This window comes from Rhinopithecus roxellana, chromosome 1 (assembly GCF_007565055.1).
Source record: "Rhinopithecus roxellana isolate Shanxi Qingling chromosome 1, ASM756505v1, whole genome shotgun sequence".
In the NCBI taxonomy this organism is placed as follows: Eukaryota; Metazoa; Chordata; class Mammalia; order Primates; family Cercopithecidae; genus Rhinopithecus; species Rhinopithecus roxellana.
The window spans coordinates 26423305-26439847 of NC_044549.1; the positions used below are offsets into that span (position 1 = coordinate 26423305).

General features: G+C 37.8%; 1 protein-coding gene and 1 long non-coding RNA gene across 8 annotated transcripts in view; one reads left to right on the plus strand and one right to left on the minus strand.

Moving 5' to 3' along the window:
• CBLB (Cbl proto-oncogene B) overlaps positions 1-16543 on the minus strand; it is a 218756-nt gene that overhangs the window by 101073 nt on the left and 101140 nt on the right. For all 6 annotated transcript variants that reach the window (XM_030940505.1, XM_030940511.1, XM_030940517.1 and 3 more), the window contains exon 5: positions 183-339. In XM_030940505.1, the coding sequence (XP_030796365.1) occupies positions 183-339 (157 nt within the window). The remainder of the gene's footprint in view (positions 1-182; positions 340-16543) is intronic.
• Positions 5408-9512, plus strand: LOC115900361. 2 transcript variants are annotated; one of them, XR_004060004.1, is made up of 4 exons: positions 5408-5531; positions 6880-7047; positions 7889-7999; positions 9458-9512. It is a non-coding gene; the product is annotated as an uncharacterized LOC115900361 (long non-coding RNA). The 2 variants fall into 2 exon arrangements; XR_004060003.1 differs by having other exon boundaries at positions 6880-7999.

Genomic DNA, 16543 nt, shown 5'->3' on the forward strand with positions numbered 1-16543 from the left:
AAGCCAAATGGCTCACTCTAAACTTTTAGCAATGACCAAACATACCAATAAAACTACAGATTAACAGTAATGACACTATTTTCCATATGTTTGTTTATATGTGTGCAAGAGACAGAGAGAAACAGAGAGAAAAGAAAGGGAGAGAGGAAGGGAATGGATAGACTAAGCAAGTATAAACTTACCTGAAACAGCCTGGTAAAAATATCAAATTCAAAAACTGAAATGTAATCATTGCAAGTTAAATCAATTGTTGATTTTAGAGCCATTGCTTCCAGGCCAGAGCTAATTTGGTGGACCTCATGAAGGCACTGTCTGAATACTTTCCATGGTACGATAGTTCTGTGCAAGGTGGAAAAAAAGGGAAATAATTGAATCAAGTGCCATTTAAGAAATACCTCCCTTTGAAGCAGCAAAATTCAATAATAAAATTAATATAATTGTATTTGTACTACCAGACAAATATTTGAGAATACTGTTCATATTTCAGAACAAATGTAGTGGGTTCTGTTTAACTCAATTATTTTGCATTTGCTAAGAATAAGACAAAAATTTAAATTAATTTTCTCTCAAACAGTCCTAGGGTATCAAGATAGCTATTGAAACATATCTGAAAAAAAGGTATTAGGTCAAAGTCTTATGTGTCATGACCTCTTCGTATGTGTATACAAGGTTATTTAATAATGAATCAAGATTTAATTCTCATTTTCTAAAAACAGTCATAAGATGATGGATCCACATAATATAAATCCTTTATTCATTACACAAATGAGTAATATGTATTAGCCAATTCAAGAAGACTAAGATGGAAAGCCATCAAGATATTTCTGCCACAACCTTGATGTTTTCTGCAGAGATGAAAAGCATATGTTATCTAACTTTTCATATTAATACAAAAGAAAAACTTAATTTTTTAAACCAACCACAATGGTTTTATCATGGGAGTTTATTCAACATTTATTTATTACTTTATTTTGACTACATATCATTCAACAAAATTTTAACATGTAACGCAGTTACATGATTCAAAAAACTTAGAAGAGCACAGAATGGTAACTAGGGAAACGTCTCTCAACCTATCACCATCTGACCAGTTTCCAACTCACCGACCCTCTTTCCCACCATGAAAATTAGTGACACCCAGGATGCATTTCTTACTTAACCTTCCTGCTTCAGAATAATGCCTATTTCTAATTCGGCAGAAGAAAGAAATCATTCAGTTTTTAAAATTTAAACTACAATTTTTACAACAGAATAGCATAAAAGTCAACCCTCTTATAAGATAGCATCCTCTTATAAGATAGCAAATATTTAAATCTTAGGTTTCCTTTACCAGTATCTCTGAAATACAAGAATCAGGCAGAATAAACTAAATTGTGCCTGGCCCCATTCTGTATCAATCCTCTCAATGAGATATCACCATAAAGGTACAACTTGATATTCAGTAATTTTCTATAGCAGTGGTTGTCAAACTTCAGCATGCATCCAAATTATCTGAGGCTTGTTAACATAGCCTGATCATCAACCTAAGATACTATGTTTCAGTAGCGCTAGGGTGGGGCCTGAACATTGAGAGCTATAAAACGTTCCCTGCAGCTGCTGCTACTGCTCTAGAGACAACACTTAGAGAACCTACTATATCTACTCATTGCTAAAACAAGGCACTGTTGGGGAAATACAATTATAGAAGTAAAGATAACATCTTTGTCTTTGAAGAACACACTTTAGGGTTAGAAGTAAAACCTGTAATGCTAAAGAATCTAGAGTGGGGTATATAAGGACACGCAAGCTGGGTGATGGATACACAGCAAGGGCTGGAAGGATTCTAGGGAAACAGTCTGTGGGAAGTGGCATAAATTAATGGTGAGACAGACTGACAACACTATGCTGTATAATTTATAAGAGAGTTTAGGTTTGAGGTACCATTAAAAGAAAAATATGAGGCTTCATACCTCAAAAAGTTTTTCTCTATGTATGAAAAAAACAGGAAACCACAGAGAACTGAGGAGAGACACCACATCAGACGCCATTTAGAAGAAACACACGTCAGGCTCTGATTAAGGTTAACAAAATGCTGCTGTTTTAGAAAAACAAAAAACACTTTTAAGAATATTAGGGAGCTGTTGATTTACAATGAAGTATAAATATGCAATTATGTCCAGCTTCATTATAATTACCATAAAACTAATGTCTAAGAAGTACATTTTTCTTTTCCAAATTAAAGTTTCAAATACTCAGAACAAAAAAGGGACATTGAACATGATACTCAGAGTAAAAAAATATGATCATAGAACCTGTGACTTCAGAACAGTATAAATTTTATTTTTTGTATGAAGAAGTTAAAGCATTTTGTTTCGTATATAAAGTATACAACATAAAGTGGTCAAACTGTAAATATTTATTTTGTGTATAACATATAAAAAGTTCTTTTTAAAAAGGCCAAATAGACACCTTCCACATCTATTACTATAAAAATTACTCTAATCTAGTATGTACAGTGAATTCAATTCATAACTCTTTTGATGATCTAGTGATTTCCCAGAGCCAGTTATACAAGATGTATGAACTTAAGAAAATTTTGGTCTAATATACCCCTTCATAATAACAATTTACAAAAGGACAAGTTACATTTCCACAGTACTTGTGTAAATGAAACTTTGTCAGATGACTCGTGATAAACCTCAAATCCAAAGAGGCATTCACTGGAATCTTAATTAGTGGTAGTAATAGGGATTAGGAAGCCAGGGCATTATTTTGTTAACTTTTCATATATGAATGTTTGCACAACAGACATCCCTCCTTTGATCACTTCAGCAAAACACCCATTATCGTGTAGGAGGTGGGGGTGGGGAACAGAGGCGGGGGAAGCGGATTTCAAGAATGAAGAATAGAAATAGAGTATAACAACAAAGTCTTTAAAAACAAACAAAAATTAGATTATTCTAAACTGTTGCACTAAGGCTCTAAACTTCCTTAAGACTGAGTGGCTACCATTCCTTTTTGAGGTGTATAGGAGGAAGGGAACCCAGAGAGCATGAATTTTCACACCTTTATTTAAACTTCTGCAAAAAGACAGTGGTGGTTTCTACTACCTCTTCCTTTAGAGATGAAGCAATTATCTCTAATATGAGAGAAAATATTAATGGCAAATTGTTTTACAAATGTAGAAATTTCAGGGCGCTGGCAGAGACCTGGGGCGGGGGGGAGGGAGGGAGAGAGAGAGAGAGAGAGAGAGAGAGAGAGAGAGAGACAGAGAGAGAAATAAAAGGGCCAACTAAACTCCCAGTTTTCACTAATCCAAAAATCTTTCAATATGTTCTATTTGACCCTTACAATTATAAACCACTTAAGTTGCAGGCTGAATTGCTTTTAAAACACAGTGAAAAAGTATAAGTAACTGTCAATCTACAAAGAATAGAATATACATAAAATTCTATAAGTAATAATATAATTTCAGGATCTTTTTATTTCAAATAAGAATAAGAACTGCTATTCATTGATGGATTACTACTACTTATCTATTATACAGAAATCTATTGATGACTTTTTGTTAAAGTGATAGTTCTGTTCATATAATGTCACGAGACATAAGAACATGATAAATAAGACTATGTTATAATCCTGTTATTAGATAATGAGTTCTAGCCTGTCTACCAAAAAAACAATAGTAATCTTCCTTAAAGTCTGGAAAAACAGTATCCTTTCAAAGAAAATGGGATTAATCAGATGCAGGGAAATAAATCTGGAAAGGTGTCAGCTGGTCAGTAGTTGACAGATCACTTAATCTTCCAGGCTGGTTTTCTCCTGTGTAAATGTGGAGAAGTGTATTAGATATTCTAATTTGAAAATCCTGCAATTTTAAGAAAAAGGTAAGAGGAATGGAAAATAGAAAGTGTGAGGAGGATGATTTTTTTTAAAAAAAAGGTAAAACATGTTCATGAAACCACTAGTTCATAAAAGGTTAAGGGTTTTAGTTTCAACTGATAGGAAAAACAAAAAACATTTCATACAATACAGGGTGAATATCAACAGAAGCTAGGGTGTTTGCAAACAGGAATTTTCTATACTACTGATGTGAATGAGAATTTACACAGCACTTCTAGAAGGCAATTTGGAAACAAACTTCAAAAGCCTATACATTAGAACTAAGAACATCAACTTCTAGGGATTTCACCTAAGGAAATTATGTCCAAAAAATATACAGCAGCCCAAAGGCCCATCCACAAATCTTTGAAATGCAGTGTTGTTTATAAGAGCAAAATATTTGAAAATAAATACATTCACTAGTAACAATTTTGTGCAGAAAAATATTTATTGTCATGAAAAAGTGTTATTGGGATATTACTAAATGGAAACAGTATTTTTAAAATTTTGTCCTTTATGATTCAATGTTAAACTATAACGTCTGGAGATACCACAAATTTAATAACTGGATTGCGGTGGAAGGGATTATAAGTGATTTAAAAAATACATTTTCTGAATTTGTACATGGTTTTTAACTTTTTATATGTCTAATATGCTGTGGTGTACTAAAAGAATAGAAGATGTACTAAAATTTTTAAATATATATAATTGTAGAAGAATCAATGAAAAACATAAAGCAGTGTCTGCTTATGACACAGCTTCATGTGTAGAAAATACAAAAATTTTACAGATTAAACTATAGGAAATAAGAAAATTGAACATGGTTGCTGAATGCAAAATTGATATAAAATATCAGCTGTCTTTCTTATATTGGCTACATATAACTAGAAAATGAAACTTTAAACATTTGATTTTTATAATGCTATCTAAAAGTTCCAAATAAACAGAAATAAAGCTAACAATAGATGAGCAAAGCAAAAATATCAACATACACACATACACAGCCATATAAAAAACATAAACAAAGGTATATAACACTTTAATGGTAGATTCATATTACAAAGAGTCAGTTCTTCCCAAACTGGCCTAAAAATTTAATATAACTCAAATAAACAATCCCAGGAGGTATTTTTTGTAGTAGATACTAATAAACTGGTTCTGAACTATATGGGAAATGCAAGAGTCAAGAACAAAAAAGGTAATCTTCACTAAGAACATTAACAAGTATATACTCTTTACATTAATTAAGACAATGTGGCATTGGTACAAGCATAGACAAACAGATGGAACAAAACTAAAATTTTAGAAACATGTACCCATATATAAACACTGGATGATATAGTTTGGATATTTGTTCCCCCCAAACCTCATGTTGAACTGTAATCCTCAATTTTGGAGGTAGAGCCCAGTGGGAGGTGATTGGATCGTGGGGGCATATTTCTCATGAATGGTACAGCACCATTTCCTTGGTGCTGTCCTCACGACAGTGAGTTCTTACAAGATCTGGCTGTTTAAAAGTGCATGACACCTCCCTTGCTCTCTCTTCCTCCTGCTCTTGCCACATGTGACATGCAGGCTCTGCTTCACCTTCTGCCATGAGCAAAAGCTCTCTGAGGCCTGCCTGGAAGCCAAGCAGATGCTAGCATCATGCCTGTACAGCCTGCATAACGGTGAGCCCAATAAACCTCTTTTATTTATAAATTATACTTGATGTTATATATCCAGTTTCTGTGTTAGGTTGTTTCAGCAGTGCTATAAAGAAATACCTGAGGCTGGGTAATTTATAAATAAATCAAATGAATAGGTTAATTGTGGTACAGCTATACAATGAAGCAAGGAGAATGAACAAAGTACTGCTGCATGCAAGTACAGAGTTGAATTCCATAGACATAAAAAGAGGAAGAAGCCAGTTTTTTTCCAAAACACTATAATTAGTATGATTTCAACTATGTATAATTTTATGATGCCATGTATCAGAACTACTAGGTGGTGACTATGTGAGACTTTCTGACGGGCTGAGAGAGGGTGTCCTCCAAGATGGAGGTAGTAAGGTATTACTACTTTATCTGGGTAGCAGATACATGGGTATGTTTACTTCATAAAAATTTCTCACTCTACATGTATGATTTGTGTACTTTTCCCCATGTACATTAAACTTCAATTATATATTTAATTTTTTAAAAATATTACACTAAAAATCTAAGACTAAAAAACAGTTATGTGGGAATGAACAAAGTAACTACCTTAATACAAACAAGGAAATCGACGTGTTTGTTTATTGTTGGTTTGTTCTGTTGCTATGGTATTAGTGGTGGCAGGTGTTTAAGATCCATAGCTCAGGATCTTGTAGCTCAGGAATATATACTATCATCCTCATTTTAAACAAAAAGAAAATATGTTCTATATACAGTAGCCCAACTCTATTTCTAATTTTATGTAAATTTTGTCAGAAAATTCACCTTGATCAACTAAGATATGTTCAATGTCAGTATCTTTAAATCGAGGGCAAGCTTTGTTCAGAAGATAATAGGATATTTGTAACATATTTGACATGTTTTGATTACATTATGTACACAAAATATTAGCACTGTGATTCCTAAGTCTGTTGACATTTTGCATACAGTTATTCCTTAAATCCAACTTTCTTTTTTCACGACTCCATTTTTTAAGAATATGAAGATAGACTCTTATCAGGCCATTATTACTCTTGGTGTTCTATCAACAAGGGAAAAGCAATTGTTTTCCAGCAACCTACAGAAACAGCATATCAAAACACTCTGGTCACACAGTCACCATACAGCAAGTCATCTTTGATAGGATGGTAACCATAGTTACCAAGGATATTCATAATTAGATTGAACCACTCTTCCTCATACATGAAAATTCCTGACACTAATAAAGACATAGATGCTGGGTATTTATGCTGGATAATTTTTATTTGTCAAAAAGCTCGTAACACTTCGTCTATAGTGTAGATAAGCACTACTGTCACTTATTGTTTGTGTATCGCTTTTCCAGCCAGAAACCTCTGTGATTGGTGGCACCATTACCCGAGTTTTCCTCAGGCCTGCTGGGCTCATTCCACCAACTTGACCTGGCAGGCCACACTCACCTTGCACTACCAGCACAGATCCCACACCTGCCAAGGGCGAGTCAGACGTGGAGCAACAAGTGGTGCATGAGCAAGTGAGTGTGGAGTCGGCCACTGCGCACACCCACGCACATTGGCTGCTGTAGCAGGGCGGGCAGCTCCGGGCACCAGCACAGGCACTGGCTCTGGGCAAGCCAGTGGCAGGATCTGATGTACAGCAAGTGGCTTCCACTGTGCGTACCTGTGTCTGGAGGAGGGGAACACAGTGGCACCCAAAAGCTTGGAGACTCCAGAAACTACAGAGCCCCAAATGGGGTGTCACAGCCCTAGCTCAGGGAGCCTGTAGGTGTGGGCTCCCCAAAGGGCCACAGCTCTTCTTTCCTTCTCACTCCTCACAATGTGGGGAGTGGAGGGAGTAGAGGTTGGGTACATTTCAGCACTGTTTGTGTTACTGTTTTTTCAGTCCTGCCATTTGGCAGTCCCTGAGTTCTTGTCCTGTGTCCAGGAAGAATGAGGTATACAAACAACTGGAGAGTAGGAAGGCAGAAAGGAGTTTTACTGAGCAGCAGAACAGCACTCAGGAGACCCAGAGTGGGCAGCTCCCTTTCTGCAGGCAGATCATCCCAAGGAGTCAAAGAGACTCAAATTGGGTAGCTTCTTCCTACAGCTGGTAGTCTGATGTCTGTGTGAGTCTGGCTGGATCTGGAGGTTTTTATGGGCTCAGAAGGGAGGATGTGTGTGCTGACTGGTCCACAGGCAGGCCCAGAAAAAGCACCGCAAGTTTTCACTCCCACTGTGAACTCCACCAGGAACTGACAGCCCAGCCCTGAGGCTGTAGGCTGTCCCTGTCTTGAAGGTGGGGCTTCAGTGGGGACCTGCGCCTTTCCACCCATGAGCCTGTCTGCCTCCTGCTGCCACCAATCATGTCATCTACAGGTGCCCCGGGTGTTTCTGTGGAGGGTCACCTGCAGGCCCACGTGGAGCAGCCCTCAATCCTACCCCCTTGGCCTCCCTCCAGTGCTCCTTGGTCCCAAAGTTTGGAAAGGGGTGAGTTGGCAGGGGGCTGGCATGTCAGCGCCACCCTGAGTGTGTGCACACCCAGGCAGGTCACAACAGTGCCCATGCTTGGCCACAGCTTTGCTCCATCCCAGAGCAGGCACTGGGAGCAGGGTGAGGCCAGACAGCAGGAGCAGGCACTTCCAAGCCTGCTGGGGTAGGGGGACTTCCCGGGCCCCCAAGAGTGTAGAGATGCCCAGGCTCACAGCTGCAGCTGCACCTGGAAGCATGGGGCTCCAACCCCATTAACGTGGAAGAGGGTGGGGTTCCTGCCTGTTCTCAGATCCCGCCCACTCCATGGAGCACACAGTCCTGGCCATGCCTCCCCTATTGCAGCATCTTCACAGCAGCCGCTTCAGACAGGCAGCTGCGGCCATCATTACTTCTCTGTATAGTGGACAAGTATCTTTCACATATTCATATTCTGAAGCCTAAATCGAGAATCATATTTTTATAAGATTGCAGGAACACAGGAAATAGTGTCTGCAGTATTATTTCTAATCTTCTCAATTATTTTGTTCACATGATAGATTTGATGCTTTCTAGCTTCTGGTCTCACATGCTAACCTTTGAACATAATAAACAATAAATTTGCTGTAAAATTATTTTTACATAATTCTATTTATTTTCCGGCTTTGAAAATAAAGTTCATTAGTGGAAAGGAACAGGAAGAGGAGCTACAAGTATAATCCATAATAATGTGTAAAAATTCCATTTAAAACTTTTCCACTTAGAAGTCACTGACTGTAAAAAATAGAAAGATTCCGGTTTTAAAACAATTAATACTTGTTCTTTTCTTTAACTGTTCTTCAGTATATATTCTCTGAAAGTTCACTTATACAGGATAAATTTATGAGATACAGCAGCTCACAGGTTATGCAAGATACTTTTGATATGCTGAAGTCAGATTAAATAAAATTTAAAAATTACATACTCCAGAAAGTGCTGCCAAAGAGAGGTTTAAGTAAGGTTTTAAAATGATCTTTCCTTTAAGCAATAAGAGCTCAGAATTACAAAAAAAAAAAAAGTCAATAATAAAACCAAGTTCCTTGTAAGTCTCTCCACATGAGCCAATTAAATTAACAACCAATGGGTGAAGTCTCCTAGATGTATAAGATAAACTGGGGCAAAAAATAAAGAGCTTCTGATAACATTTCTAAAACTCTGAAAGAAAAAACTGTGCATATATTGCTGTGCATAATTAAATCCATCAAAAAGTCATTTTAATAAAACTACTGATATTTTAAATAACTCCTTTGTTATTAAAGACTAACAAAAACAAATTTTTGCAAGAAAAACAACTATTGCATTTCCTATTAATAACTAACATTTAAAATAAGGAAGAACAGAAAGATCAATCATTAGCAGTCTATTACTGAAACGTAAATACCCACATATTGACTTTACTGTTGTTGTTTTTGTTTCTCATTTCGTTTTGTTTTGTGGCAGGGTCTCATTCTGTCACCCAGGCTGGAGTGCAGGAGCGTGGTCTTGACTCACTGCAACCTTGACCTTCCAGGCTCAAGCGATTCTGGTGCCTCGGCTTCCTAAGTAGCTGAGATTAAAGTGTGCACCACCATACTTAGCTAATTTTTGTATTTTTTGTAGAGACAGAGTTGTGCCACGTTGCCAGGCTGGTCTCGAACTTCTGGACTCAAGTGATCCACCTGCCTTGGCCTCCCAAAATACTGGGATTACAGGCATGAGCCACTGCACCTACCCCCTACACACTGACTTTAATAATGATGTGGTCTGGCTGTCTCCCCATCCAAATCTCATCTTGAATTATAGCTCCCATAATTCCCACATGTTGTGGGAGGGACTGGGCGGGAGATAACTGAATAATGGGCAGTTTCCCACATACTATTCTCGTGGTAGTAAATAAATAACATGAGATCTGAGGGTTTTATAGGGGTTTCCCTTTTTGCTTGGCTCTCATATTTTCTCTTCTCTGCTGCCATGTAAGATGTGCCTTTTGTCTTCTGCCATGATTGTGAGGTCTCCCCAGCCACATGGAACTGTGAGCCCATTAAACCTCTTTTTCTTTACAAACTCCCCAGTTTTCAGTATGTCTTTTTCAGCAATGTGAAAATGTACTAATACAGTAAATTGGTGCCAGTAGAGTGGGGTGCTGCTGTAAAGATACCCAAAACTGTGGATCCAACCTTGGAACTGGGTAACGGAGAGGTTGGAACAGTTTGGAGGGCTCAGAAGAAGAGAGGAAGATGTGGGAAAGTTTGGAACTTCCTAGACACTTGTTGAATGGTTTGACAAGAATGCTGACAGTGATATGGACAATGAAGTTCAGGTTGAGATGGACTGAGATGGAGATGGGGAACTTCCTGGGAACTGGAGTAAAGGTGACTGTTGCTATGTTTTAGCAAAGAGACTGGCAGCATTTTGCCCCACCCTAGAAATCGTGTAACTTTTAACTTGAGAGAGATAATTTAGGGCATCTGGCAGAAGAAACTTTAAGCAGCAAAGCATTCAAGAGGTGACTTGGGTACTATTAAAAGCATTAGGTTTTATTCATTCACAAATATATGATATGGAATTGGAACTTATGTTTAAAGAAGAAGCGGAGCATAAAAGTTCAGAAAGTTTGCAGCCTGACAATGTGATAAAAAAGAAAAACACATTCTCTGAGAACCCCAAGCTAGCTGCAGAAATTTGCACAAGTCAGGAGGAGCCAAATGTTAATCACCAAGACAATGAGGAAAACGTCTCCAGGGCATGTCAGAGGTCTTCATGGCAGCCTCTCTCATCATAGGCCTGGAGGCCTAGGAAGAAAAAATAGTTTCATCGGCTGGACCCAAGGCTCTGCTCCTTTGTGCAGTCTCAGAACTTAGTGCCCTGCATCCCAGCCATGGCTATAAGGGGCCAACGTTGAACTCAAGCTTTTATTTCAGAGGGTGCATGCCTCAAGTCCTGGCAGCTTCCACATGATGTTTGAGCCTGCAGGTGCACAGAAGTCAAGAAGTTGAGGTTTAGGAATCTCTGCCTAGATTTCAGAAGATGTATGGAAATGCTTGGATATCCAGATAGAAGTTTGTTGCGGGGGCACGGCCCTTGTGGAGGTAGACATCTGTTGTAAGGGCAGAGACCTACTTCTGCTAGGGCAGTGTGGGAGGGAAATGTGGGGCCGAAGACCCCACACAGAGTCCCCACTGGGGCACTGACTAGTGGAGCTGTAAGAAGAGGGCCACTGTCCTTCAGACCCCAGAATAGTAGATCTACCGACAGCTTGCACCGTGCACCTGGAAAAGCCACAGACACTCAATACCAGCCTGTGAAAGCAACCAGGAGGGAGATTGTATCCCTGCGAAGCCACAGGGGTGGAGCTGCCCAAGACCACGAGAACCCACCTCTTGCATCAGCGTGCCCTGGATGTGAGACATGAAGTCAAAGGAAATCATTTTGGAACTTTAAGATTTGACTGGCTCTCTGGATTTCGGACTTGTGTGGGGCCTGTAGAACCTTTGTTTTGGATAATTTCTCCCATTCAGAATGGCTGTATTTTGATTTTACTCAGAAAATCAAAAACTTGCTTGCTTTAAATTTTACTCATAAGTGCAAGGGACTCCTGTTGTCTCATATGAGACTTTGGACTGTGGACTTTTGAGTTAATGCTGGAATGAGTTAAGACTTTGGAGGACTGTTGCAAAGGCATGATTGTGTTTTGGAATGTGAGGACGTGAGATATGGGAGGAGCCAGCAGCAGAATGATATTGTTTGGCTGTGTCCTCACCCAAATTTCATCTTGAATTGTAGTTCCCATAATTCCCACATGTTGTAGGAAGGACCTAGTGGGAGGTACTTGAATCATGGGGGTGGTTTCCCACAAACTATTTTTGTGGTAGTGAATAAATCTCACATTGGCTCTCATTTTCTCTCATCTGCTGCCACGTAAGAAGTGCCTTTCGCCTTCCACCAGGATTGTGAGGCCTCCCCAGTCACGTGGAACCGTGAGTGCATTAAACTTCTTTTTCTTTATAAATTACCCAGTCTCAGGTATGTCTTTATCAGCAGCATGAGAAAAGACTAATATAAGTAAGTTTTATTTACTTTGCTATTAAGTCACACTTTCTCTACCAGCAGAACATGATTCTAAAAAATCAAAGAATCTGAGATTCTACTCTTCTTGCAGGCTAACAAGTTGGCCTATCAGTTTCATGTATAGTGGCAGAAGACACTGGGTTTCTGTCAAAGGACTGGGTCAGAGTCAAAGGACTTTGTAACCCCCAGCAAGTGCAGTGGCTAGAGTACCGGCATTTCCTTGCACTTGTTCCCTAAACACAAATTCTCCCAAAAGAATGCAAAGAGGGCCAGGTGACATCTGCATAAACTGTGGGTTTGATTCTGGAGTAGAACCTAGAACTTGAGGAACCCAAACATTTTATAATGGATAATGCCTGTCCTTTGACCCAGGGAGAAATACTACCTCTATTTTACGAGGCTTTAAGATCCTTGCTCTAGAAGGAGACCGTCTCTCCCTTTATTGACCCAAGTAGACACATCCAGCAGAGAAGAGAACAGATGTTTAGAGGATTAAGACCAGGACCTCTATAAATCCAGGGGCACACACTATTAGTCCAATGGTTCCAAACAGCTTTCAGATATCAAAAAATCAACTATCTGGGGACCAGGTAGATAATATAAATGAGTAAAGAGGCCCAGGAAAGGACTGTGATGAATTGGAAGAGAGATCATGTAAAAAAAAAACAGCTGGCACCCAGGTCTAGGCAATTGCTGCCATATCCCAATTCATACCTATTGTTGCCATCATTCCCGGATTTTCAGTTTCAAAACAATATTTTTTGTGTGAAACCAATAGTTTTTGGGCACTATGAATCATGCCCATGTAAGACAGCAAACTTAATGGTGTATGTTCTCACTGCTCCAACACTGTTCTCTTTTCTCTCTCCCTCTCCTGGGGACTCTCTATTCCCTAAGACACAACAACACTGAAATTAGGCTGAATAATAACCCTAAAATAGCCTCAAGTGCTCAAGTGAAAGGAATAGTTACAAATCTCTCACTTTACATCTAATTATGGACATGATTAATTTTAGTGAGAAAGGCATGTCTAAAGCTGACATAGGACAAAAGTGAGGCCTCTTGGACCAAACAGCCAAGTTGTGAAAGGAAAGAAGTTCATGAAGGAAATTAAAAATGCTACTTCAGTGAACACATGAATGATAAGAAAGCAAAATAACCTTACTGCTGATATGGAGACAGTTTTGGTGGTTTGGTTAGATCAAACTAGCCACAACATTCTGTTAGGCCAAAGCCTAATCCAAAACAAGGCCCCAACTCTCTTCAATTCTATGAAGGGTAAGAGAATTAAGGAAGCTTCAGAAGTAAAGTTTGAAACTAGCAGAAATTAGTTGATTGAGTTTAAGAAAAGAAGCTCTCTCTAACATAAAATGCAAGGTGAAGCACCAAGTGCTGATGTATAAGCTACAACAAGTTATACAGAAGATCTAGCTAAGACCATTGATGAATGTGGCTATACAAAACAACAGATAATTAATGTAGATGAAACAGCCTTAAGAAGAAAGAAAATGCTGTCTAGAAAATGCTAGAGCTAGAGAGAAGTCAATACCTAGCTTCAAAACTATGTGATGGGTTCAATCATACCCCAAACCTCAGCATCACGCAATATGCAATAACTTGCCTATGTACCCCCTAAATAACCTCCAAAATAAAGGTTGAAAAAGAAAAAAAAAAAAGCCTCTGATAGTTGCTCACCCTTTCTACCATGTGTGGATATTGCAAAAAGATGTTTGGCCATCTATAAATTAGGAAGTGGGTCCTTACCAGACACTTTGTCAGCACCTTGATCTTGGACTTCCTAGCCTTCAGAACTATGAGAAATAAACTTCTATTATTTAAAAAAAAAAAAAAAAAAAAAAGAGCTTCAAAATGCAGTTTCATTCACCAATCTAAAAATCCTAGGTCCTTTACGAATTATGGTAAATCTACTCTTCCTGTGCTCTACAAATGGAACAAAAACCTGGATTACTGAATATTTTAAGCCTACTGTTGAGATATGCTGTGTAGAGGAAACAATTCCTTTCAAAACAGCACTGTTCATTGGCAATGCCCCTATTCACCCAAAAGATTTGATGGAAATGTACAGGGAGGTTAATGTTATTTTCATGTCTTCTAACACAGTACTCATTCTGCAGCCCATGAATCAAGGAGCCATTTTGACTTTCAAGTCTTACTATTTAAGAAATACATTTCCTACGGCTATAGCTGTCATATATTGTGATAGATCTGGACAAAGAAAATTGAAAACCTCATGGAAAGGATTCACCTTTTTAATGCCATTAAGAACATTTATGATTCAAGGGAGGTCAAAATATCAGCATAACAGGAGTTTGGAAACAGTGAATTCCAAATCTCATGGATGACTTTGAGGATTTCAAGACTTCAGTGAGAGAAGTAACTGTAGACGTAGAATTTGCTGGAGAACTAGAATTAGAAGTAGAGCCTAAATATGTGGCTAAATTGATGCAAATCATAAAATTTGAACAGATGACATGTTGCTTCTTATAGAGAAGCAAAACAAGTGCTTTCTTAAATGTAATTTACTCCAGGTGAAGATGCTGTGAACATTGCTGATATTACAATAAAGGATTTAGAAAATTGCATACACTTGGTTGATAAAGCAGTGGCAGGGTTTGAGAGGATTGACTCCAATTTTGAATGAAACTCTATTGTGACTAAAATATTATCAAACAGCATTGCATGTTATAGATAAATATTTCATGAAAGGAAGAATCAATTGATGTAGTAAACTTCACTGCTGCCTAATTGTAAGAAATTGCCACAGTCACCTTAACTTTCAGCAGCCACCACCCTAATCAGTCAATAGCCGTGAACATCGAGGCACAACTCTCCAGCAGGTGAAAGATTACAACTCACTGAAGGCTCAGCTGCTTGTTAGCATTTTTTAGCAATATTTTTTAGTTAAGGTACATAGTTTTTTAGACATAATGCTATTGCACACCTAACAGACTACAGTCTAGTATAAATACAACTTCTATATTCACTAGGAGGCCAAAAATAATCTATGTGACTTGCTTTATTGCAATATGCACTTCATTGCGATGTATACTTTATTGCAGTGGTCTCAAACTAAACCCACAATATCTCTGAGGTATGCGTGTACTAGTAAATTAATTTATTATTTGTGACATTCTTTATGTGATTTTCTAATTGTAAAGAGCTGATTTTAAGTATTTATCTTCTTTTTATATCCTGTCTTCTCCAAATTGAATATTGCTTATAGGTAGAAAATTACAATTGGCATCTTAGTTGTTTTGTATCTTATTACAATGAGTTGAACAAAATAGGCCTCCAGTAAATATGTAAGTTTTTATTTTCCTTATTGACATAAAGATACCTGATTTTTTTTTTTAACAGGCAACAAAGGGAGGTGGCTAACTAGTAGAAATATTAACTAGTGATTCTTTGAATCCTACTTTAGTTCTTTTTTCTTTCTCTTTCTGCTATAAGTTTTCATTGTAAAAACTCTTAATTTCTCCTGTATACCCCCTCTTTTAATTTAATATAATTAAGTTGTGTTTTCTTTACCTAGAGGGAAAACTGATCTAGTTAATATGCTAGAAGAATATGTATCTCACTCGCTGGAAAGGTAAAGAAAGTGTTTTACTTTGTTTCTTATTAAAAGTGAAAGGAACATACAGGAAACCAAAGAAGGTCCTTATCGCTTTTGCAGGAAATCAATCGTAGAGGCAATAAATTGAGCTATAAATAGATCATTCCCCCCCCCCCCCCACCATGGTAATCAAGACAGTTTCTTATCTTCACTTCTACTTTTATCTTGGGATACATACAAAATAATTTTTTTAATTTTTCTTTTTTTTTTGCTTTTAAATTGCTAGGGAGTATGAAACCACCATCATACAAAGTCAAATGTAAATTATATTATTTAGAGAATTAGTTAATTAATATGCTGGTAGTATCTGGAACACTATTAAAGGTTTAAATTGGTTAATTATTCCACAAAATAGAATGTTTATTATATGCCAGACACAGTTTTATGTGCCTTAGAGGTAAGGTTTAGCTACTTTAAGTCTTCATAACAAACACAGACGGTAGCTATTATTAGTATCATTCACATTTTATAAATGAGGAAAAAGATGCATAGAAAAACCAACTAGATTCCCCAAAGGCACATAGTGAGTAAATGTTGCAGTCAGAACCTGTCCGACAGATAATCTGGCTCCAGAGTGTGCATGCCTAACCCTAAGTATGCTGTCTCCCAGTCAATCAAGCAAGTAGGCTCCATCTCACACAAACACATGCTCATGCACATTCCTCTACTTCTCAACTCATCTGAATTAAATGTGCAATGGTTCCTGAAAGCCTATATATAAAACACTGTGCTGAGCTACTTTAGAAATACAAAGATGAATAAATAAGCTTGATTTCATGGAGCATATAGTCTAGGGGGAAGTATGACAACTAGACAAATAATTTTAATAAAACCATAAAAACAGT